The sequence below is a fragment of the Archocentrus centrarchus genome, chromosome 8, assembly GCF_007364275.1.
Source record: "Archocentrus centrarchus isolate MPI-CPG fArcCen1 chromosome 8, fArcCen1, whole genome shotgun sequence".
Classification (NCBI taxonomy): domain Eukaryota; kingdom Metazoa; phylum Chordata; class Actinopteri; order Cichliformes; family Cichlidae; genus Archocentrus; species Archocentrus centrarchus.
Window position 1 is genome coordinate 13,204,923 of NC_044353.1, and position 24,479 is coordinate 13,229,401.

Genomic DNA, 24,479 nt, shown 5'->3' on the forward strand with positions numbered 1-24,479 from the left:
TATTAACTGATCATAATCAATGATTTCATTCCTGTGTTTACAAAGGTTTCTGCAAGTGTCAGCAAACTCTGATATCTTCAAAGTAACTTTATGCATCTGATAAATGTAAAATCATCTCTTTGCTTTAATTATTTAGTACCCTTTCAAAACAGACTGGAGGCAATTTCACAGAACATGTTTGGGATCAGCTGCTTCAGAATTTCGACCAACCTACAGAGAACCCTTGTCACCGAGGTAATCAATCATAAATACTCTAGATTTTAATTGTTTTCTGAATACAAAGAACACAGCCTTAAGAGATTACGGTACGGCATCAAAGCACTTTGGTTTTCACTCAGATTACGGAGGATTTGTGCATGTTATGTACTAATTCCAAAAAAACTAAAAACGCCATCCAACCCAGCTGCCTTGGAAAAGGAAATTTGTACTATGAAGCTTACAAGCATGCTTCTTTTATGTGTGTGTGTGTGTGTGTGTGTGCGTGCGTGCCAAAACCACACTGTGCACAAAAGAGAATCAAAACACATATTGTGCTGTGCCAGAATAGAAGTAAGAAAACATTCAGCTCCTGGATGGAAAACGCTCATCAGTGTTCGCCATTCAAACCGTAGGGCATGCGCGACACGTGGGGAAACGGGTGTGTGTGAAGTGATGTGAAGTTGTGGCGTCAGGGGTCAGTGAGGACAAAAAAACAAAAGTGGAATGATAAATGGCTTGTTGAGTCCTCAGCAGAGATGCATATCCCTCTTCTGCTTCCAGCAACGCCATCAGTGGGTGGGCCTGAGCTTTTTGGAGAAATCTACAGTACCTAACGCTGCTTCCAGCCACACCCATACCAGCACAGCCACACTCAGGGCACGAGTACCTAAAGAAGCATGAACACTGGAGAGAGAACTGTTCTCAATCACCATATAAAAATGGGTTTATAGCATGAATAGCAGTTCTACAGTATGAATACAAGAGTGTGGCTGTTTTATGTAATGTGGATGATACTATATTTTCCACAAGTATATATTATTATTGCACTCTGGCTACACATATTTAGTAAGTTAATTAGTTTGGTTGTCTTTAGATGTACAGAAACACAGGTGTCAAAGCTGATCCAGCTTGAAAACAGCAGTAGAAGAGAGGCTCAGTGATGCCATAATTCATTTCATTGAATTCATCAAAACAAAGAAATCAAAATGCTTTTTTTTTTTTTTTTTATATACTGACATTTCTGGATTTTTAAACTCCCCTGCAGGGATACGGCCCACTTCAAATAAAGGCCAAACTAAAATTTAAATGTGGGGATAGGGCACAGGTCTACCCATTAATAATCACCACATTTTACTCAAACATATACACTGCTCTTATGCAAATGCATCTAAGTTCATGTTAGCTTGCATCACTGAGCCAGCCTCTTCAGACTGAAACCTATTTAGACACCAGATACACAGAAATCTGAGACAAAGCTACAGAAACACGTCACACCCCTGTTCTCTTCGATCTCTTTTTCAAAATAGAAAAATAAAATCCCTCTCCTCGACCTCAGCGAGCAGGCTGAGAGGAGGGCTGCGCTCCTTCACTACTCCCTCGGTTTTGAAAAGAGACATACATTCACAAGAGGACAACAGAAGAAAAAAAACAAGCAAATTCAAATTCAAATTTGTGTGCAAAAAACATTTAGATCTCTATAAAAATATGTGCATATGGATAGAGCTATTTTAACCTCACCAAATACTGTATTTTCCTTTATTTACACTGCACAGATACACAAAGAAACATACACTACAGCTCTGCCCTGCTCCTCCTCTCTGTCGTTACAGGCGTAAGAACAACATGGACGACTTTCACGACAACAGATGTGACAGTACTCACACATAAGAAAACGCAGTCGCTCGCACACACGTGCACAGACACACACACACTCATACAGAGTTCTGCTCTGATCAATGTGATCGAGGAGCAGAGGAGGGGCAAGCAGAACTTCTGTAGAAAACCTGAAGTTGCATATCCCACAATTCCCCCCAAACGCTCGCATTTCACAAACCCCTTCCCCTAAAGGTCGGAGGTTATCAGCCAGACGCTGCTTCCTGATTGGCTCGCGTGGGTGAGACAGTGTGTGAAAAAAACTTTGGCTACGGATTTAGGTGGCTTTAGTCCTGGTGTGTTGTTTGTATTAGTCCCCAACACGCCATGTACAGTGAGTACTGTTTGACTGGTACAGCCTCAGTGGATCTGCTGTCTTTCAAGCTGGGTTTAAGAAAAAATGGATCCACTGTCTATCATTCAAGTCTGTACCAGCGTCTCTCTGGAAAGAGTAATCAATGTCTTTTCATTATTCATCTTAACAAGAAAACAAAGAAAAGAAAACAAAAAAACCCTCTCCCAGTAAACTTCTACCTCTCATTTTCTCCTCAGCACCCGTCTCTGCTGAGGGTCAGCGAGGCCCTGCTGCTCCAGCTTCAGAGATTTTCAACCAAATTCGCCTTCTGAATCAAACAATTCTGTTTATTGGGCAGTCCTCCTATTCTTTGCACTGAATCCCGCACCGCTTCCCAGTCTGCTGTCGAAAGGGGAAGAGCAGGTGGCTGTATCAGTGTCAGATATGCCAGCAGACAGGCCGCTCATGTATCTGGACTGTGGGTTGGTCAAAGGTGAACTGAGGGAGGGGGATGTATTCTCCAGAGAGGAGGAGTGCCCCGCAGCGGGGGAGATGGGGTGTGTCTGTGAGAAAGGCATAGTGGCTTGAGACAAGAGGTGCATGAGGGCTGGAATGAAGATGTTTGGGCTGATGGGATGTGCGGGTATGTGGGTGTTGATGCATGCGGAGGCGTGTATGTCTGAGTGTGTGTCGGGGTAGACGGTCGTGAGTGTGTCAGTGTGTGAGGTGGTGAGTTTGCTTGCAGTGGAACGTGGATAGGTGTTAGTGGTCTGCGCATCGGAGACTGCGTCTGAGTGTTTGTGTGTATGTCTGACGACACGTCTTGGGTGTATGTATTCGACTGTGTGTGTGGTGTCAAGTCATAGGATGGTGTCCTGCGTCTCAGCATTGTGCTGCAATCAGACAATTTTGGGGGCGAGGCAGTTTGGGTGTTCTCCCTCTCTGAGGGTGGGTGGATGGATATACAGGGAGGACTCATCTTCTTCTTTCTGTGGTTGCTTCCGACTGACTGGACCCTCACAGGAAATGCCTGACCACCTTTATCCAGCCGGTGGGCCTCCTGTGTAAAGTGTTCATTATCATTGGCTATTACAGCTCGTGGAAGGCAGACCTCAATAGAGTGGCGCCGCTGGTCATCAGCGTATCCAGCATTCAATGATGGCGGTTTGTCCAGGAAGCCCTGGTTGTCAATGCTAAAGCCTTTCCTGAAGTCACGGTCTTTCAATCCAGCCCCAAGTAGACTGAGTGCGCTCCTTGATGAGGACGGTGGTAGCGGAGGAGGAAGAGGGGAGGAGGTGGAGGAGTAGGAGTGGAGAGCGGATGGCAAGGTGTATGGGGAGAGGGAGTGGCTACGGCCAACTTTACCCCTGCTCTCCTGCCCTCCTCCCTCCCCGTCTCTCCACCTGTGGTGGGCCGAGCTGGTGATGTGATACACCTCCTCATCGGCCGGGTCAGAGAGGGAGATGGCAGAGGGTGGCCTTGGTCTCCGAAGGCTCGCAGGGCGCAAGGGGGCGCGGGGCGAGGGAGGTGGAGGGAGAAGTAGTGAGGGTGAAGATGGTGGGGAGGGAGAGTAGAGGGGGAAGATAGCAAAGGAGGGAGAGGAGATGGAGGAGAGCGAGGGAAGGGGGAGGGGGAGCAAGTGGGAGTGAAAGGGCAGAGGGAGAGGAGGGAGGAGGAGGCAGAGGTGATGATGATGAGGAGGAGGTATAAGGGGGTGTAGCGGTGAAGGGAGAAGGGTGGCAGATGGACTGAGCTGGGCCTCTCCTGTTGCTCAAAACCCTGAGACTCCACAGAAACTACTTTAACTGCCACCTGTAACAGAAAAGCAGCCTCCATGAGTATAAACAGCTGTTGGACAAGAAATGTGTGTGTGTGTGTGTGTGTGTGTGTAATTAAAGGTGTATGAAGCAGCTGACATGGGGTCTCTCACCTGCCTATGCAGGGCCCGTGGTGAGGCGCTGGGTGTTGGTGGGGCGATGCGGGGAAGAGGCAGGGAGGGAGGTAACCGAGGGTGAACAGGGGAAATGTCTGGAACCTGGAGCAGAGAGCGGCTCTCACAGGGCTGGGAGTGGACCGACATCACTGAGACTGCAGGAAGACAAGTGTAAAGTGCATATGTCATTGTATCAAACAGGACGGAGCATGACATATACACAAAAATGATATAAACACATGCATTTCTGGAGAAAACACGTGCACGGCTGGGCATAAACAAACATACTATTTTCTATTTTGAGATCATATTAAAGCATTATATTTGAAGAGTCATTACAAAAGTATAACACTGCGAACACTTTATCGTGATAGAACATTTGGATCTCACAAAGAGCCATTCAATTAAAAGTTTATCTGAAAGCTTTGGTCTTAAATAACGGCTTCAAATTTGAAGCCTGGAAACAGCCTTGAACCACTTACGTTCTCAGGGCTGAAAACCTGCTTTTGAATGCAGTGAAATGTGCTATCAAAATAAAGTGTGTCCTGGATAAAGAAAAAAAATCATTAGCACATACAGTAGGTTGCCAATCAAAACAGACATTATACTGTATGCTGAGCAGCAGCACTGAGCTGATTTTTCAGGGAAATGCTCGATTAAGGCCAGCCTGCTGGATGTACACATTAGATCCTGGTTACAGTAACAGTTTCATTTGTCTGTATTGAGTCATGCCAAGGACAATTAAGAGTCTTGACAGCATATAGCACTCTAATGAGTCATGTGTCAAGGGCAGGAGAAAGCATATCTATCAGATGTTCAATCTGTGCCGTGAAACTGTGCAGCCAGGCTCTCAGGCAATCTGCACACACAGGCTCAGCGAACGGGGGGGGGGGGGGGGGGGGGGGGGGGGGGGGGGGGGGGGTGGGGGGGGGGGGGGGGGGGGGGGGGGACTGTCTGGAACCTGCTGCAGAGAACGGCTCCCACACACAGGCTCAGTGAACCTGGGTGTGCAGATGTAATCAAACTAAAACATTAAAAGTTATTAGATCAAAACAAGTTAATTTCAAGTTAATAGTTTCAGTTCATGCTGTAAAGTCATCTGACAATATGCAATCTAAAACCCCATTTCTTTAACAAATGCTGGACGCTGTGTAAAAGGTAAATATGAGACCAGTTACTGCAGTTTCGAGAAGATTTCACGTGCTCAACATTTCAGGGCCTCTTTTATCATAACTTTTGTTTTACAGTGACGTGAATGTTTTCAGTGTGTACCAGGGTTATAATAGTTTTGGATTTCACATTATCGTTTAGTTTTAGTTAGTTTTTACTTTTTTTCTTTAATTCAGTTAGTTTTAATTGGTTTTCAGAGTGGTTTTGCTCGTTTATATTCGTTTTTTATATTGGGTTTATTGCTTAGTTTTAGTTTCGTTTTGTTAGTTTCAGTATTAGTTTTAGTTTTTCATACTTTGTTCAGGTGCAAGATTCAAGGTACAAGAGTAATAAAAACTCAACAAAGATACCGTTTAAAGAGCTGTTCACAAGACAGAAGCACTACGTGCTAAATGTGGTGCAATATTAAGGACACACATGAACATCAACGGGAGAAACAGAAAAACACGAACTCCCAAACCTCAATAAATTCTACAATTCTAGCTTGGTTAGATGCTCATATGTGGCCGACCTCATGTCCCATCTGCTTGTGTAGCTGGATTGTGTGTTTTTCTTACCTTACGGTTGTGTGCTGGTGTTTTTTACGCGGTGCCGCTGGGACTTCTTTTGGTCCTCGCTCTTTGTGCTCAGTTTTTTTTGGCTGCAAACATATTTGTTCCTGTTTTTTCACTTTCTTCATTCCCTCGCGTCCGTTCCGACAGTTTTTAAGCAGTCTCCCCCAGAATTTGCTGACATTTGTGAGTCCTTATATTGATTGTTCCTATTGTTATTCTCACTGATAAGTGCCTGGAAACGCACAAGGACGGAACAGGTTCATCACAACGTTGCGGCTGCGGCAGCGAGGAGTAGTCACATTTCTCCGAGGTGAACCCCAGATTACGTCGGTTCAGAGCGGTTTCCGTAGCTGCCTTGTGCGCACTTCTCAGGTGGACTTTGATGTTGGTGTTTTTTTTTCCTCACTGAGACGTGTTCCATACATTTTTTCATCATCATCACAACAAGACACGCTTCTGTCTGTATTATCGGACTCAAAAAAACTCCATATGGGACTCTGCTGCGCTCCCGCCGCTGTCCCGGCAGACCGCTGCCATTACTTTAAGGACCAGCGCGGTGAGCGCGCGCACGCACACCACAGCTGCCCGACGGCGCTCCCAGCTTAAACTCGGAGTGCTGAAAATGATCAATCCACAAGGCTTTTAAATAAATGACAAACAAGAAAAGAAAGGTCATTTTATCTACAATTTTAGTTAGTTTGAGTTAGTTTTTTAAACTCACAATACAGTTTTAGTTAGTTATGGTTTTTTCCTTTTAATTTTAGTTTTTTTTTATTTCAGTTAACGACAATGTTTTTTCAATTTCAGTTTTCGTTATTTCATTGGTTTTCGTTAACTATAATAACCCTGGTGTGTACTGTAACGGATCAGAACTGCAGGCTAGCCCGTTTCTTCTTCTCTGCCGTATTCATTCAGAAATGATCTTGCTGAAATAATCAAGTTCCTCCCTAAAAACAAAGTATGTATGCATCAGAATTAATGAGACCTTCACAGATGCACAAATAAGAAGTTGGGTGGTCCCTGTCTGGACACCTGGAGGAACCCCTTCAGGTTGTTTGTGGGGGGTGGGGACTTGGGCCTCATCTTAGCTGTCATTAGAGCGAAAAGTAGGGTATACTGTGGCCAATCTTTCACAGACACCATTCACAGCTACAGCCAAATTAGATTCACCGATTAACCTCAGATGCATGGTCTGCGGAAACAAGCTGGAGTACCGGGAGAGAACAAAATGCCTCTACGTGTTATCTGTGTGCTATTTTTGATCACATATAGGGTTTATGCACATATCGTTAGATTTTGCTTTTATCTACATTTCACACAGCATCCCAACCTTTTTTGGGGGGAAATAAGAGCTGTAAACAAAAAGCAAAGGACAGCAGAAGTGACGATTACTTTATTTTAACATATGCAGTTTTCTGACTTTGCAGCTTGACCATGAAGACAACCACCATTCTAGTTTAGTATTCAGCCATTTCACAGCTGAGCAGATGAGCCTGTGTGAAGGTTGCAGATATTCACATGTATCGACTCATCCACTACAGTAAGTACCTTAGGACAGAGCTGGGCCTGTCCACAGCCTGGCCACAACATGCCATTAGATTCTGACTGCAGATGAAACAGTTCTTGTTAGTGCTTAGAGACGTGTTCTGAGCATTTTTTCTCTGTTCTGACTTTATTATACATAGAAGCTGAAACTAAAGGAAAAAAAAAAAACACTGATAATATTATGTAAGCAGGTATCAGGTTAACTTTCTATATGAGAAGTCAAAAGTGTATTTAAATGCATAATGTTCAACAAAGTCTCCATCTGTGTGCTTTATTGAAATGACTCTGTATCCATATGAAACCACATAGTAATATTAATTAAAACTCAGTCCTTCATTTTAATTAGATTAATGAATTGCACAGTTGATCTTATAATCTAAATGCTTGCAAGATGCATGCATCATGGAACAGTTTCGGTCCATGTGAAGTTTTGCAAACAGGTTTAGTAGCTGCTTCTGTGGCTGTTTAACACACAGGTGAAATAAAATACCAAAACTCCACAATAACGTGATGCTACCCTCACAATCAATATTTTTATATTTAACGTACAAGTTACCTGAATGCTGGTGTTGGGGACTCAGATCTACCTCGTCTAAAGGGTAGGGGGCACTGGCGGGCCGCACAGGTCTAAACATATAACTGTCATTTGGCAGAGAATGCATCCTGGACACAGAGATCTTCGACGACAGCAGGTTCTGGCCATTGTACTGCATCTCATCCTCCTACAGGGGGAGACAGAGACCACTCAGTGTTAAGACCGACCACATATATCTAAAGGTTTTACAAAAAAAAGAATTCTGATGGCTGACAAACACATAAGCTGAACACAGTCTGAATTATATATCAACTCTATATAAATCAAAGTTACAGTTTTAGGTGCACACTGTTGATACTGCTGCCTCCGCTAATAAGCAGGTTATTGTCTTCCTACCTCTTCAGGTGAATTTGGGCACGGCCCAACATACGTGCCTCCCACTGAGCTGTTGTTGGAATTTGTGCTTAATCTGCGATCCCTCTCTCTATCCATTTCCAAGGCAATCTCTGCATCCATCTCTGCATCCTCTTTAGCATCCTGCAAATATATATATCTACTTCATATCTATACATTTAAAATCCAATTTGTCAAGTCCAAAATGACTGTATGAAGAGATACTGAACACATGGGTATACATTTAATGTATATTTTAGAATGTGCACATTTGTCTTTGTTCACACATTACTGAATGTGTAGAGTGCTCCTCATTTATGGTCATTTCATTTATATTTTTTGTAGTTACAGTACCTTGTTGCTTTCCTCTAGATGTTTCATCAAAACAGCAACCACCACATTGACCAGAACAAACTGGGCCATGAGCACAAAGGTGACAAAGTAAATTGGAGACACCCAGGGCAGATATGGTAAACAGTGGCGGTCACTTGAATGACACTCTCTTAATGTGTCCTGGAACGATACAGCAAGATTCAAGATAGAAAAAAGGACGGAGAACAGAGAAAAAGAACAAAATAAACAGAGAGTTTAGCACAGACACAGAATCACAGTCACCAGTCGCCACAGCTGGGCGTGCACAGCTGCAAAGACTTTTGTAAGCACCGCAATTTCACACATTTACTGACTCATGACTTCAGGAAGCAAAGAACATGGGGGAATTTAAGCACACATGGAGACACAGTGTAAAGTAGCTCATAATCAGCATAAAAATGATACATTATTAAACAACCCGGACTCTCCTACAAAGCAAAAGTCTTCCTCACCCTGCACGAAATCATGTCCCAATTTCTTCTGGAATCGACTCAAAATACAGCCAAACTGACAGACATGCATATAACTTGGACACAACAGCAAACTGTCTGTGCAAAGACAGACAGCTACTTTAAGGTTAACCATAGAAAGTGTGAGACACTGCCCTCTACTGGAATTCAAGAGGGATGCCCATCTCACACTAAGACTAATAATCAAATTCTATTCCTTAAAAAAAAAAAAAAATGCAATTAACAACAAAAGCAAAAGTTCTAAACATTGACCTCATTTTTTTATGATCATATTTTTGTATCATTTAGAAATGTTAGGCAATGCATCACATTTTTAATAAAGTAAAAAACAAAATGTGAAAGTTTTGACATTGGTCTCCTCTAAGCTACTTTATCATACCATAATTACTTTTCGAGGTCGCTGCTCTCTCTCTGTGGTTATGAGATAATCTAGTCATCATTTATTAGCGCATGTGGTATGTGTACGAGCGTGTGTGTGTGTGTGTGTGTTCATACTTTCATAATCCCATTCCAATTGTCTCCTGTGGACACTCGAAACAGTGTGAGGAAGGCCATCCCAAAATTTCGAAAGGTTGCGTGACGACCCAGACCCTCACATGGGTTGCTATCACTGCACTCTAATCAAGACAAATATAAGAAGACATTAATTAAGCTGTGCGATAAACATGGTGGTGAAAATAAGAATGAAATACACGCCAGAGTAGAATGCAAAAAGTTCTACTTCCTGAGTTATAGCAAAGCAGAGTAAAGCAGTTCTAAGTGCTGTTTCCCTGTGGACACTGCACAGGAGAGCTGATGAGAACTGTCTTCTAGAGGACAGAGAAAAGTCTCAGGGTCAATTTAACAGAAAGCCCTCAGGGCCTTGTTTACAGAAGGAGAATAACCACCAGAAGGATATCGTCCCTCGCCTCAAACCTGAGGTCACATTAACAGGATGCTTGAGAGGCATAAAACAGTCCTTGGAGTATTATGCACCTTGTTTGTTATTCTAAGCATCAGTCACCAGGAGACAAATAAGAGGATTTAACAATGTGAGAGCGTAGCACAGAGGAAATGGATAGGGCAGGTTTACGTAATATGTAATGAAATCAAGCTATACTGATGCAAGACTGAAGCACTCAGTGTGTTTCTAACAAATGGCAGACGTGAGTCAGCGATTCTTGAGAAATTGGATAAAGCTGGTTTTCATTTTCCAGATATCCAGTTCAAAGGTATTCAGTCCTGCACACTTCAGTCAAATGTCAGACATCTAATCTTTCTTTTTTTTTTTTGTACTGCAGTAATTCATGCGTACTCGTTTAAAATGTCTACATCATTAGCACTAAAGCAACAATTTTGGACATTAAAGAAATAGTTTTTTTACTTTATAAATCAGTCATTTTAAGGGGAAATGTCACAGCTGCTGAGGCAGGCAGGGCAGAGAGGACCTCAATGCAGGACACGAAGCCGAGAACTATATTTTTACTTTGCTTTATTAAAAGCAGACAAAAAATACACCAAGGGAAGCAAAACTAAACACAAAACACTAGGAACACGAGACTGTCAAAATAAAACAGGAAGTGACCAACCCTAACATACACGCAGACTTAACACATGGAAACCTGACAGAGGGAATCTAAACAGACACCTACTTGAATACAGGCTGACAACACGGGGAAGACAGACACAAGACAAGGGAGGGACACTAAGGGGAAACCACAGGGAGAACGAAACTCTAGAGCTTCTTCTTTTATGCTTTCTTTACACTTGCTGTGTGTGCTGTCGTCTCTTCTCTACTCTTCCATCTTTGCTTTGCCTTTCTCAGGTTCTCCTTTAATTCCTCCTCATTGGAAGTCAGGATTCATCCAGGTGTAGATCAGTAGATGAGTAATTAAATATAGATTCAAATCCACTCTGGAATCTGTTAATTATGAACTATGTTGAAAACACCCGGCATTGAAATGACATGAAGCCAGAAATGTATTAACATTTAAACACTTGTTCAATCCCCTGTGCCCTCATCCTATCCACACAGTCTTGGGCAGAGTATGCCAATGTACGCATGCCTGTTATTGTTGGCCAGTTTAACTTCCACATCATGGTGAAAGCCATTTATAAAATGCCATGTATGCCCACACTAAACCCCCAAAAGCTCATTCAAGTAAGGGACATGTAGCTGCTTTGTATTCCCCGACAGAACCGCTGAAAACCTTTTATGAGAAATACTTTAAATAAAAAGCTGAAAAAAAGCATACCATAAATATTTAATTTAACCTCCTGAAACTATGGGACCTCATAGGCAGACATTATAATTTAGCTTTTCTACACCTTACACTTCATTCTGCAAAATAACATGCTTTATACTATACTAAGCAATGTTGACTTTATTGTGTTATGTTGTAAAATAATCCCACTGTGCCCATAAGAGGACATACTGTGTTCACAGATGTTTTGTTATTATTCTTATAAGGTCCAACTAATCCCAAACAACTTAAATTATTAAAATTCATTTAAAATTATAATCAAATTAAAATAAAAAATGCATCCTAAACAGGAGCTTGCTTTCTGGACATTAAATATCAATAAGTTATCAGTAAAAACTACCAGAAAACTATAACGCATCAATGGCAGACACTGTCAAACAAAATATATTCCACATTTCCAGACATTAATCAGCATTTTAAGTGCGGCACAGACCGAACGAAGGGCATCTGGCACATCCAAACATTTTAGAAAGAAGCCTGGCAATATAAAAAGCTTTGCAAAAGCTGAAGACGGGTTGTGTTTCATAAATCTGCAAAAGCAGACATCATCTCGTACTCCCAATGTGTAGCAGAGGATCATAATATTTCACAGAAAGCAAACTCTTTATCAGAAAGTTGTTTTCATTTTATCTTCCCAGAAGTCTCCCCCCCCCCTTTTTTTTTTCTAAGCTTCTTCCCACACAAACAGAGAAAATGCGCTGGACAGAGCCAGCCCACTGAAGAAGCAATAATGTAAATAAATGTAATCATGCAAATGTGAAAACGGGACTCTGATGTGAGGGTGAGCGAGGCAGAGGGAGACAGATGGGGGTAAAGAGTGAGGGGAATTTTGCAATAAGTCTTGACTGCGGTAGTGATGCGTGAATTAAAAAAAACCTTTTCTGCTGAAGTGTATAGACCAGCGTGTGTGTGTGTGTGTGTGTGTGGTGTGTGTGTGTGTGTGTGTGTGTGTGTGTGTGTGCATGTTTTTTTTGCTGGTGACTGACCCAGTTTGCCAAAGAGCTCCACTCCCAGAGCAGCATAGATGAAGAAGAGCAGCATGAAGAGAAGACCAAGATTTCCCACCTGGAAGGACGAAAAACAAACAAACAGAAAAACATGGTAGATTCTTTCTGCACACCAAACACTATAGTGTGAATATTATTTGCTTAAGGAGGCATTTCTATTTTATTATAGTTATTTGATTTGACATATATTTACCATTGTATTAGAAATGGAAATTCATAGTATAATGTAAATGCTAGGCTGAAAATGAGTCTTATACAATGTACTTGGATGCTGGCAGTTGTACTCAAAGCCTTGTCTCTGTGCCTCAGAAAACCAGTTCATATTTGATCCAATAATCTGCATTTACTTACCCTGTGACCTGAAAACAGTTTTACTTTCACACAGGAAGACTTAACTGATAAACTGCCCGCAGGACATTTTACAGAGTACACCTCACAATTACAACAACAACAATTACAACAATATGTAAAAGCCTTTTTTTACTTGTTACACTGAGAAGTCTGTTGATGAGCACTTGAATGAATGTGAAGCACCTCCTATGACTACATCTGCATCATGCCATCTCCTTTTCCAGTTTCTAAAAATCTTTCCCTGTGCACTCTGTGCCCCGGGATGGTTATATCCAAATACTTGACATTTAGAAAATAGCTGAACAATGGAGCCTGTCACTGCGCGCACATCATAATCTTTGGTGCAGCTGCTATTTGCCTCTAAGATTTGAGCTATGCAATAAGAGGGAGATACATCCACGACATCTGCTGACATACTTAAAATGTGGTGCAATGACAAGATAGCAAACGCACAAATAGGAACACAAAGGAGGAACCGTTTGACTCTAAAAATTACAGGATCAGTGACAAAAATGTGCATGGGTATCTATTTTACTATATATATGTGTGTGTGTGTGTGTGTGTGTGTGTGTGTGTGTGTGTGTGTGTGTGTGTGTGTGTGTGTGTGTGTGTGTGTGTGTGTAATCTCTGTGGCATTTATTATAAGGCACATTTAATAAGAAAACCAAATGTGATACACCAGCAAAAACCTGAAGAAACAAAAATGCTTGAGGGTCAGAATATGAATTTTTATAATGTGGATGGATATGCCTCGAATTAAATATTCATCAACAAGCATAAATCTTTGAGTGCTGTCTATTTGGAAAAAAAAAAATTGCCATTCTGACCCTGTTTTCATAAATAAAACAAAAAACAAAACCGCTCTTTTATGGTTGAGACATTACAGAGTCCGTGTTTACCTGCGGCAGTGCTTGCATGACAGTATCCAACAGCGCTCTCATCCCTGTGGCCATCTTTAGAAGCTTCAGCACTGCAGAGAGACACGGGAACAGTCGATACGACAATAGTGCTAAAAGGATAGTCGGAAACTCTTTGATTTAAACTCTCCTTTCGACTCCAAGAATATATAAGATAGCTTGACAGGGTGAAACTTCAAAACTATTGCAAGTGTATAAGACATAAACAAGAATAGACTGGTTTGTGTGTGTGTGTGTGGTTGTGTGTGTGTGTGTACCTCGTGCTATCCTGAGTACTCTCATGATCCTGATGATGGTAGGATTTATTGGTAGGGTGCCTTTCATTTTCAGCTCCTCCAGGGCGATGCCCATGATGGACAATGCCACTATAGCTACATCCAGCTGATTCCACCTGAACATATATTGTTCATCATGTCAGTCAAGCACAAAAGAAAAGAGAGAGAAGAAACAAAATTCAGTGCTTCTCTTTCATCCTCATACTAATATCAGGGGGTGATTGCAACCACAAAGTAATACAAATTCCTTCTTAGTCTTTAAAAGTTATTGCAAGTTCGGTGAAAAGAAGAGCAGGTGGAAAAGAAGATGAAATGCTGCTGCTGCCTGGCTGCTGATGGTAAACAGTGAGGAGGTTGTTTAGATTGATGGGTATCCCACCCGCTAATCTCTTTGGTAGGGAGAACACTGAGGTAAACCATGATAGGACTCCACCCGGGCACTCGGAGACAGATAAATACCCTGACCACCCAGTGTCTTGAAAACAAGGAGGCAGGGTTGCATAAATTCAGGGAGTTATCTTTGTAACTATTTTATACAACATATACATACAACACTACATATAATTTATTGGGAAACACTGGTATAGAGATTAAAGAAAAATTTGCATTCATCTCACAGTTTTACCTCTCTCTGATGAACCTGTGTATGCCAAATGCCACAAGTTTGAGCAGGGCCTCAATGATGAAGATGCAGGTGAACACGTAGTTACAGTACTTCAAAACCTCTCCTAAATACTGAGTACACAGAGAGAGACGCCAATGTAAAGAGAAGCACAGGGATTAATTGAAAACACCTTTCACAGAGGGCCCTTCATAATTCAGCAAATAATGCAAAAAATGCATATAATACAGCGGCACAATTGTTTTGCAGATTTTTTAGAAACACTAAACAAATTATACTTGACAATAAATAACATCTAAGAGTAAAAGTTGTCTGTGCATTTGTCCGCCGATTGTTGCATCTTTCTATATTCCTTTGAATATCTATTATTACATGACACAAAATGCAGATAAAAGGGTATTTTAAACAAGGCAAAGTAAAAATATCTTCCTGCATTGACATCTAAGTTATGACCACAAAAATTTGACCCAACTTTTCCACGTTAACGAGCTTGTCAGGGCACACATTACCTGTGGCTGATTGTAGTGCTCTATGCTCATGGTGAAGACATTGATGCAGATAATGAAAGTGATGAAGAGGTCCAGGTGGTGGCTGGTACACAGTGTGTGGATGGACAGACGCAGGGGAGAGTAGTCGGCATAGTATGGCCTTAGTTTGGCCTCTGGATCAGAAAAACACAGGAACAAACAAACATATGCAAGACAGAGTAAGAGACACACACACACACAGTGAGCACAATTGTGAGAAACTGTGCTCTGAATTTGAAATTATTATTGTGTGTAGTCATGTGCACCGGAAGGTAGAGGGGCAAAGAGAAGACAACCACCACTGCTGTTCCATTTGATACTTTTATTTAACAAAATATGCTTGTGCCTTAACAGGACTCTGCTATTTTTGGTACGCATGTCACATCAGAGAGGCCCTTGAGCCGACCAGGCGCCCCACTGATTATCTAATTGTAAACTTACTCACAGCGGTGGTGCTCCCATTGTCCCTGTTCCTTCAAGTGTGTGCATGGTACTGCTTGTGTGGCTCGTTCAAATAAGGGAGGACATGAGAGTAACAAAAAGTCTAAGATATTTATGGCATGCATTCATTAAAGGGATCACAGATTTAGTATTATTTTCTGTTTCAGGTACTTCTGTATGTAAATTTGCACTAATAGCACATGTACAGTTGTGGTCAGAAGTTTGTATCCACTCATCATGGGTATCAATGTCATTGTGGTTTTGGGCTTGAAATGATTTCCTTGAAAATCCAATTCTTGTTTGTTTGTTTTTTTTAGTCATTAAAGATGTATGCTGCGCAATCATTCCAGCCTGGGAAAAAGTACAGTTTAAAGAAATCATTAAAAGCCCAAAATTACCATGACATTCATATCCATGATGAGCGTATGGAATCTTCTGACCATAATTGTTTACGTAATGCTCAACGAGTCCCATGCATGTTGCACTCTTAAAAATAAAAGAAATTGCGTGGAAGGGGAGGAAGCAAAAAAACAATTTTCAGTCAAACTGAGGAACCGTGGCAATGCAATCTAACTAATGTTTCCAGTGCTCTATGATGTTTGTGCATGTTAAATTATCATGTTCGCACATTTAGTATTAGGTCAGCGGTCAGAAACGCCTGCAAAATGTTAGAGCTACAGTAAAACTTGTGGTCAAATGTTGCAGTTAGCATTTCTGCAAGTGTAAAACTTGCTGTGTTCAATTCGACTAACGCTAGTCACAAAAACATACATAGTGTAGATCTACATCGTGTACTGCAGAGAAATATAATAACAGAAGAAGTTCATCCAAACTGAGAGATAGTGTACATCTTTGCTGCATGGCATTGTTGGCTTTTGTGTGCATTTACACAGTTTTACTATGGTGACTACACGTTCTTTTAAGATGAGACTCTGGGCATTTATACGTGCTTGTTCTCCACTGTGACTGTGTACTCACATGTCCATTATAATGATATTGAATGTGTATGCGAATGCCTTTGACATACTCCCACGTACACCATGCCCTGCCCTATGCATCTACCGCATGCTTTCATGCCATTTTTTTTAACCTCTAGGACTTAGAAGGGCTGTCCAGGGTATGTTCAACAGCATCGTTCTTTACAAACAAGATCATTCAGGCGTTAGTTCTTTCTGAGCTTGTACTGCTTGAGTGATAATCTAAGCTTTTTCTATTGATCTCAATATTTTAAAATGAATTGATTCACATTTCCTGTATGATTCCTTCATCTTTTAGATTGAGAATATGGATGTACTGTTGAACAAACACTGGAGTCACTTTCCTCTTAAATGGCATCACTACAGGAAAAAAAAATCTCAGTAGTCTAAAACTACATTAGGTTTTAGATTGATTAGACCAATCCCTATAAATAGGCATATACTGCAGCTCTGAGACATTCAAGTAACTTGCATTACATTTATCTAGAGTTTTAGCAGTTTTAGACCAGTGAGACATGGTGCTAATACAACATGAAAAGAGCTGTGTTCTGCTCACACCATATACTGCCTTAGAATATAATTCTATGATTATGTAGATGAATATAAGACCATATGCTTCTATGAATTTCTCTCAATCACAATAAAGTCCTGCTCCTCTGTACTGTGACTGTACTGTACTTTGAATCATGTTTGCGATAGGCATTGTGTTTCTGATGTTTCCACCAGGATGTGCTCGTATTTTCAAAAAAAAAAATAAATAAATTATCTACATAACTCAACATATACAGCTTGATTACCCAAGGTGTTTACAGGTATAGCAGCCAAAATGTCTGCTATGTTTCTGAGTCTGCCAGTCAAAGCACGTTTACAGGAAATATCCTTTTTTCAGGGTCAGTTTTGCACATGCAATCAGAAGGAGGGAGGGGTTTACTGGTATTTCACCAGTGAAAATTTTGCTAATAAATTATGAGAAAAGCAGCCGCTGATTATTTCCACATGCAGAAAGTGCTCTAAAGGTGCTTTTTTTTTTTTTTTTTTTTTTTTAAAGCAATGCATTCATAATTGAAAGCAAAATTCAGCTTATTACAGGTTTGTGATGTTTAGATTTGGTACCTGAGGCATATTAAAGCAATTTAAAAACTGTTACTACTTTTATACTAAACTGGTGGCAGTTCCATGAATTAAAGAGTGAGCATACAAAGTTTTAAGTTAATACAGCTGATTAGGTTTTTCATGCAGTGTTAGGGATGGGTTGGGGTAGGGCTGCAGTCATGCATTTACATGCATCAGACTGATGTAGTCCACGCTCTCTGTCAGTGATCCATCACTGTTTGCGTGAGCTAGACAGTCTTGTAAATTCTCCCTCTTTTGATCTTTAACTCTGTTATATGTACACATATTCCTGTTGTTTTCTCTTTCTCATTCCCGTTCTCTTTTTTCAAGCTCTGAAAGCAGGCAGTGCTCAGAAAAATAGACTACCGACCAGCCCCTCCATTCTCCTTACTCCTGCGCTTTTTCTCTTTCATTTTCAGCCTCTTCTCTTCCCGTAAGCGTGCCTCCTCCTCTTCCTGGTCCTGTCGGCACTTGTGGAAGTTCTCCACCACGACCCCAACAAACATATTAAGGACGAAGAAGCTGACGATAAGCAGGAAGGAGATAAAGTAGAGTAGCATCCAAGGATTGTTGTTCCTTTTAGGCTGAGGAAAGCAGGAGACAGCAGAGAAGATTTACTTTTTCAGTTTTTTTTTTTAATGCGTATTGCTTATGCACAAAATCAGCCATATTTAGCTCTTGTGCTCATTCTCAGAAAAATGGATGAGACACCAGCACCAGACTGTCAGTATCTTATCACTTACAACATGTAGAAACATTTAAATTGGGGAAAATCTTCTACCTGGAAAATTTTACAAAATGTGCACATTTTGAAGCTCCAACTCTAAGCTTTAAGTAACAGGAGTTTCCTCTTTGTTACTTAAAGCTGTGTCCACACTGGAAGCAATCTGCAGCGACGTCACGAGCAGAGGTCATAGAAACTGAATGAGATTCGGCAACAAGCAACACGAAGCAGGCGGGACCCACGATAAACTTCTCAACTTCAAGTTGAGCAATTGAAATGACTACCAAACTACCAATTAGAGTCCAGGATATCAGTTAGAGAATTTTCTGGGGACACCAGATCCTGGACTGTCAGCTTCAAAGGGAATTGCTTCCAGTGTGGATGCTCCCAACACTCAAAAAATACTTTTTTTTATTGATCTGTTTGTAAGATTAACATAAACAAACAAGCTTGGACTAAATATATAATGGATATTGAATTATTTGGGTTTTATGTAATTTTTTTGTTCTAAGAGAGGGGAGGAGGAGCAAATCATCAATAGAGTTCAGTAGTTTACAATACATGTCCACCTGATACAGAGTAATTCACAAGCATTCTGACCATTATCATATTCCTGCAGGACAGAGTAGCAATTTCTCACACCATTACCTGTTGGTCCACTCCCACTGCATCTAGCCCATCGTACATGATGGTGACCCAGCCATCTTTACACGACAGCACAAATAAAGACATTAGAGCCTGGAAACACAAACATACAATGAGTCAATACACACATTATCAGTTTTGTTATGAACAATGATGCCAGCATGTACTGCAACTCTCTTTCTCTGTGATAAATAGAAGCTGTGAGAGCAAAACGTGCATGCACAGACTTAAAAGATGATTTTATGCTATTTTTAATATATTATGAAATGTGTCATAGGACTGACCAGTGGTGAGAATTTTTTTTAAATGTAATTTAATTTATAATTCTTTTTTTAAGATAGAGCGAGGTGACTCTACTTTTATTTCCCATCTTTCTCACCAAATCTCCCCCGCAGTCTATTGATCGTTACCTGGATCAGGTTGTCAAAGTTGTACTTTTTTCGTATCCAGCGGTAGTTGGCCTGCTCACAGTCTGATTTGTTGGTTATGTTTCTTGTGTCCGGACCTTCACAGTGGTAGAACTTCCCTTTGAACAGCTAGAGAGTGAAACAGAGAGAGAGAGAGATGTCAGGGGCTATTTGGCATTTACATGTTATCATAATTACACCAGAGCCTGCAGCCTTTCAAGTATTTGGCTTGTAATGTGAGAAAAAAAGGAAAGTTTTGCAGAATGCATTATTATCATGAAGTTTATCAAGTTTTCCTCAGTGCTTGGATAATACCAGCTCACGTTGTTCCTTTTTCACATTTCACCTAAATATCATTGTTTCAAAAACACTAAAAAGAAGCTAATGGTTCATTGGATATTGAAGTTACCATCATATCTGCAGCTACATAAAATTAGTGACATTTAAGGAACAAAAGATAAGGCATGTCTGTGCTGTGAAAGAGTCATTACCTGGACCCCCAAGATTCCAAAGATAATGAAGAAGGCGCAGCAAATCAAGACAATGTTCCCAATAGGTCTAAGAGAGGTGATGAGAGTCTCCACAACAAGCTTTAATCCTGGGGCTCGACTGATCACCCTGGAACACACAAACCAAAACACATTTAACCCCAGTACCAGAAAATGCATGGAAAAAAAAAACCTAAAAGAACCCAAATAAGTTGTGGCATGTGTAGTACCTGCATACATGTATGCACCACATGTACATCCACATAGAAAAGTTACTTTCAGCTGCTCCTTTATTCACCACAGCAGGCAGCACTGCACATTTGATTTGTCAGATTTTTAGATTCCCTTCCTGACACGACCCCAAAGTAATTTGTGTTTTCTCCTGGGATGAAAGTATGGATCTTTTGCTTGTTAGGCAAATGTGTAAACCACTACCCTATAACCCCCCCCAAAGGTTAACAGAAAATCCAGTAAGCACCTCAGTGGGCGAAGTGTTCGTAGCAGGCGAAGCACTCTCAGAATTCCCAGGATCCTGTTTCCACCAATATAGGCCAGAGAAACCAAAATGTCGACCAGAGACACAAACACCAACACACCATCCAGAATGTTCCAACTGGACTGGAGGTAGCTCTGCTTCCCAAAGCAGAAACCAAGAGCTACAACCTGGGAATTATTAAAATACAAATTAAGCTGCACATAAGGCACGAACTACAACATTTTTGATCTAGAATAAAAAAGAAAAAGGTCAATTTAAAGGAAAGAAATGAAAAAAAAAAAAAGTGATGCTTACCTTAATGGTCATCTCTGCTAGGAAGATCACAGTGAAAATGTAGTTGGACACACTCAGAAACAGTCGCTCCTGAAGAGGAGAGTCACATTAGATTTCAACCCACATACCATGTATTATATCCAGATATTAAAGCCTAGAATTAAAAAAAAAGGGTGTAATTTCTTTTTACCATGACATGTATGTAAAATGGAATGAATGACCCCAGTAAAAAGATTAAAGTGCAAGCTGAGTGTATGCTAACCCCAAGCAAGAATTTTCTACAGGTAACAATGACAGAAATAAACAGCATCGTAGCATCAACAGAAGAACTCTTGCCTGTTTCTCTTACTTAAATAGGGATTGTATCATTTATAAGAGACAGAAACTAACAGAACAACTCTGGAATGTGTGTAGACACCTGGTAAATGTTGGTTGCACGTATGTATGTGCGTGTGTGTGTGTGTGTGTGTGTGTGTGTGTGTGTGTGTGTGTGTGTGTGTGTGTGTCTCACCGTGCTCTCAGTTTTTATATCAGGTCTTTCCAGAGCAATGGTGATACAGTTGAGAAAGATGAAAACCAGAACTATGTGGTCAAAAAGTCTGTGAGAGATCACTCTCTGGCACCACATACGAAACCTGAAAAACAAACACGCGCATGCACAAAACTAATAATTAGCAATGACAATGCAGTAAAAAAAAATATATGAGACAGAGGTAGTTAAAGACAAAGAAGAAAAGAAGAACCAGAGAGGAACAGGGCAGTGAGTAAGTAGAAAAATTGATGGGAGAGGGTGATAATGTAACAGACTGATTGTTTCATATGGATCCATGTGTGTATGTAAAATCTCATGTTGGTGAGACAAATATCTGCCAATGCAATCACACTTTGGGGACAAAAACTAATGATTAAAATATAAATCATTAGGGTGAATCTCCAGGAAATCAATGCAAGTCGGTACCCTCTGATGTGATGAAAAGACTACTCTGCGTGTGTGTGCACGTGTACATGTGTGCATGTGTGTGTGTGAGTGTGTGTGAATATCTTACGGATTCTCTGGGGAGAACAGGTACAGTGTCCAGTCTTCGTGCTCTTTGCACCAGCGAGGCTTCATGTTACGGAGCTCTCTCTGGGTCCAGTAGCAAAAAGAACCCTGCAGGCAACAGAGGTCACACATCTGTGTCATTAACACTAACAACAAACCTACTTCTGTCATTTATTAACAAACCAACTATAGTTATCATATGCATCTATGTCACTTTGTGAAATGGTAAAATAGTTATCACTGCTTCACCTGTAGTTCCCACTCATTAAAAAAACAAAAAAGCAAAGAAGTTAGCCAGTCCAAACTGAATTCTCATGGCTTATCCATTAGGGCTCCAAAGAATATTTTTATCCATCAATCTAATTCCTCATTGCTTAATTAAGCAGCATACTTACATGTATACTATAATATAAGTTTGTAAATCCAAGAAAGATTCACATATTTGCTTACAAAATGACTGATCATTTGAAAAGTTTTGGAACACTCAAAGCTAAATGCAGTAATTCTCAACCAGTAAAAACCTAAACAATTGTTTGTCTTGCAAATTTGAATGGTTCAGTATTCTGACAGATGTACTTTTTCATATTTTTCTATACTGTACATGTTAATCCAACTGTTACATTTTTAATGAATGCTGAGATTGTCTGTTGTAGATAAGAAGCAAACCCACTAAAGGATGGCTGCATTCCTCTCCAAAAATAAATGACTGCCCCACACGTTATGCATGTAATCTGTAGAATCTGAGCAATAAAATCTTATTACTTGTTGTTTTGCATGTACTTCTTAAAGCCCAACGGAAGAACAGCCTGAACATAAAATCACGCAGAAAAGTCCTTGAAGGTGGAGAAAGTGTGTAAGTGAAAGAGCTTTTTATTCACGTGAATGCTGCAAAATGTCACCATCAAAAAATACGAAGTGTTTATTGGTGGAAGAAAAATGACATTACAAAGAATCTACTCTGTGTGCCCCATCGACAATTACACCACAAACTCCTTTAGAGAAAAGCAATGCATGGTTTTAAACAGAGTTTCCACGGTGTTGCTGATGTTAGCCATTCTGCACTTAAATCTACGGGGGCATAGTAAACATGTATTTCATTGCATAAGTAGATGGAGATAATTGGACCAAAACAGGTAGACCTCCAACTTAGCTAGTCCACAAGCTCAATAGAAAGTGTTTTGAAACTCATTAAAGTTTGTAATAAACCAAACAGAAGAAAGCTTTGGTGCGCAGCTTCTGTACTTCAGGATTCTAATTAAAAACAACCCAAAGTCAGGCCTCTCAGAAACTGCTTATTTGGCAGGCTGCCAGTTATGTGAGTATGTGTGAATCTGGGCGTGTCCTTCTGTGTGTGCACACATGCGTCGCATACCCTTGCAAGTGTCTATGCAAACACACACCCGTGTATCAATATACTGTCTGTATTAAGCCTCACTTATCCACTGCGCCCAGGGAGAGGCCTTTGGTTTCAGTGGATTTCATGGCGTTATGAACTCAATTTGGAGCCAATAAAACCGTGAACACTGTCGCGTAAGAGGTCATCCAAAACCACCGGGGAGGTACAAACCCTCTCCAGCTTTTTCACGCACAAATATATAAGCGTGCTGACTGTATGTACACAAGCTGTTTTGTACCCACTGAGAAAACAATTAGTGCCTAAACTAATCAATTAAGGCATGACAATTACTATCCCTCCAGGCTTTGCAGTGTGAACACAGAACGCACACTCTAATTTATATATAAACGTCAGAGAAAGAAAAGGGCAAGGGGGGAATTGGAAGAGGAGAGAAAGATTGAGAGTAGAAAATTAAATAAAATATGTAAACACAGAGGGCACAGAGTCACAGAGGGCACAGATTAGGAATTTGCATAAGAATTCAAAACCACACAGGCTCAAAATCCATGAAAAGGCATGTGTACATAATTGTAAAACAAGCCACAGAGTAAATGAAACAACCCTCACGGTGGGGACCTTTAAGAACTGCCGCAAAACCTTGCTGTAGATTGCTAAATGTTACTCACATCATCGTCTAAGTCGTCCTCGGGGGAGGAGTCTTCTTTAGGGTCAGAGTTTATGTTTGGGGTGTAGGTCACAGTCCTCCCGTTGCAGTCACCATAGTCTGCTATTACGGAAGGGCAGAGAGTAGACGCCTGCAGCAGCTCCAGAGACCCCGGCTTTAGTCTGTTGTTTCCCCCAGGCTCCACTTTGTCGTCCCTGGTATCATCATCCTCTCCACCTTCCCCAGACAACAAGCTCTCCCGCTCTCCACTGGTGTCTCGCCTTTTGAGGCTTGGTGCCCTTCCCAGGCTGTTCCAGCTGGAGCGGCGGCTTCCCCATGAGCTGCCAGAACCACGGGGAGGAAGAGGAGAACGCCGCCCGGGACTTGACAGGCTCTGATGAGACAGAAAATGGGGACAAGTGTAGTGTGTGATCGTGAATGTCGGTTAAAGCAGATTCTTGAAGGCTAACTTGCAATTTGGGGGAAACGTTAGCAAAACTTGCATCATCTACAGATATACTGAGAGTAGATTCATTTAAAATTTCAAACAAAATGTTTCTTCCACAGTAAAATTTCTGATGAGTCTCTCAAACAAAGGGCTTTTTTAATTTAATATAATTTCCATGATGGTTCTTAAATCAACTTAACCAAATACTTTAGTTACAAATAGTTTTTGTTCCCCCTGATATAACACAAGGTTATTATTGGCTCTCTGTGTGCAAAGTATTTTCCAGTTTTGGAATACTCTCCCTGTGTCACACTGCCCTCCTAATTACGTGAATTGCAGCTGTAAATGTGGTGAGCATGCCACCT

The 24,479-nt window shown here is 40.9% G+C and overlaps 1 protein-coding gene across 1 annotated transcript in view; it reads right to left on the bottom strand.

Moving 5' to 3' along the window:
* Positions 1–1,255: 1,255 nt before the first annotated feature.
* The window catches only part of cacna1ha (calcium channel, voltage-dependent, T type, alpha 1H subunit a), a 53,288-nt gene continuing 30,064 nt past the window's right edge, over positions 1,256–24,479 (bottom strand). Inside the window, 24 exon segments of the mRNA XM_030736770.1 lie at positions 1,256–2,628; positions 2,630–2,659; positions 2,662–2,783; positions 2,786–3,709; positions 3,712–3,958; positions 4,077–4,234; positions 7,905–8,070; positions 8,280–8,420; positions 8,631–8,789; positions 9,614–9,735; positions 12,348–12,426; positions 13,619–13,689; positions 13,894–14,027; positions 14,537–14,646; positions 15,043–15,194; positions 17,983–18,175; positions 18,964–19,053; positions 19,371–19,496; positions 19,859–19,985; positions 20,334–20,518; positions 20,646–20,714; positions 21,136–21,259; positions 21,671–21,774; positions 23,689–24,060. Coding sequence (XP_030592630.1) covers positions 2,494–2,628; positions 2,630–2,659; positions 2,662–2,783; positions 2,786–3,709; positions 3,712–3,958; positions 4,077–4,234; positions 7,905–8,070; positions 8,280–8,420; positions 8,631–8,789; positions 9,614–9,735; positions 12,348–12,426; positions 13,619–13,689; positions 13,894–14,027; positions 14,537–14,646; positions 15,043–15,194; positions 17,983–18,175; positions 18,964–19,053; positions 19,371–19,496; positions 19,859–19,985; positions 20,334–20,518; positions 20,646–20,714; positions 21,136–21,259; positions 21,671–21,774; positions 23,689–24,060 — 4,140 coding nt within the window. The 3' untranslated portion in view covers positions 1,256–2,493.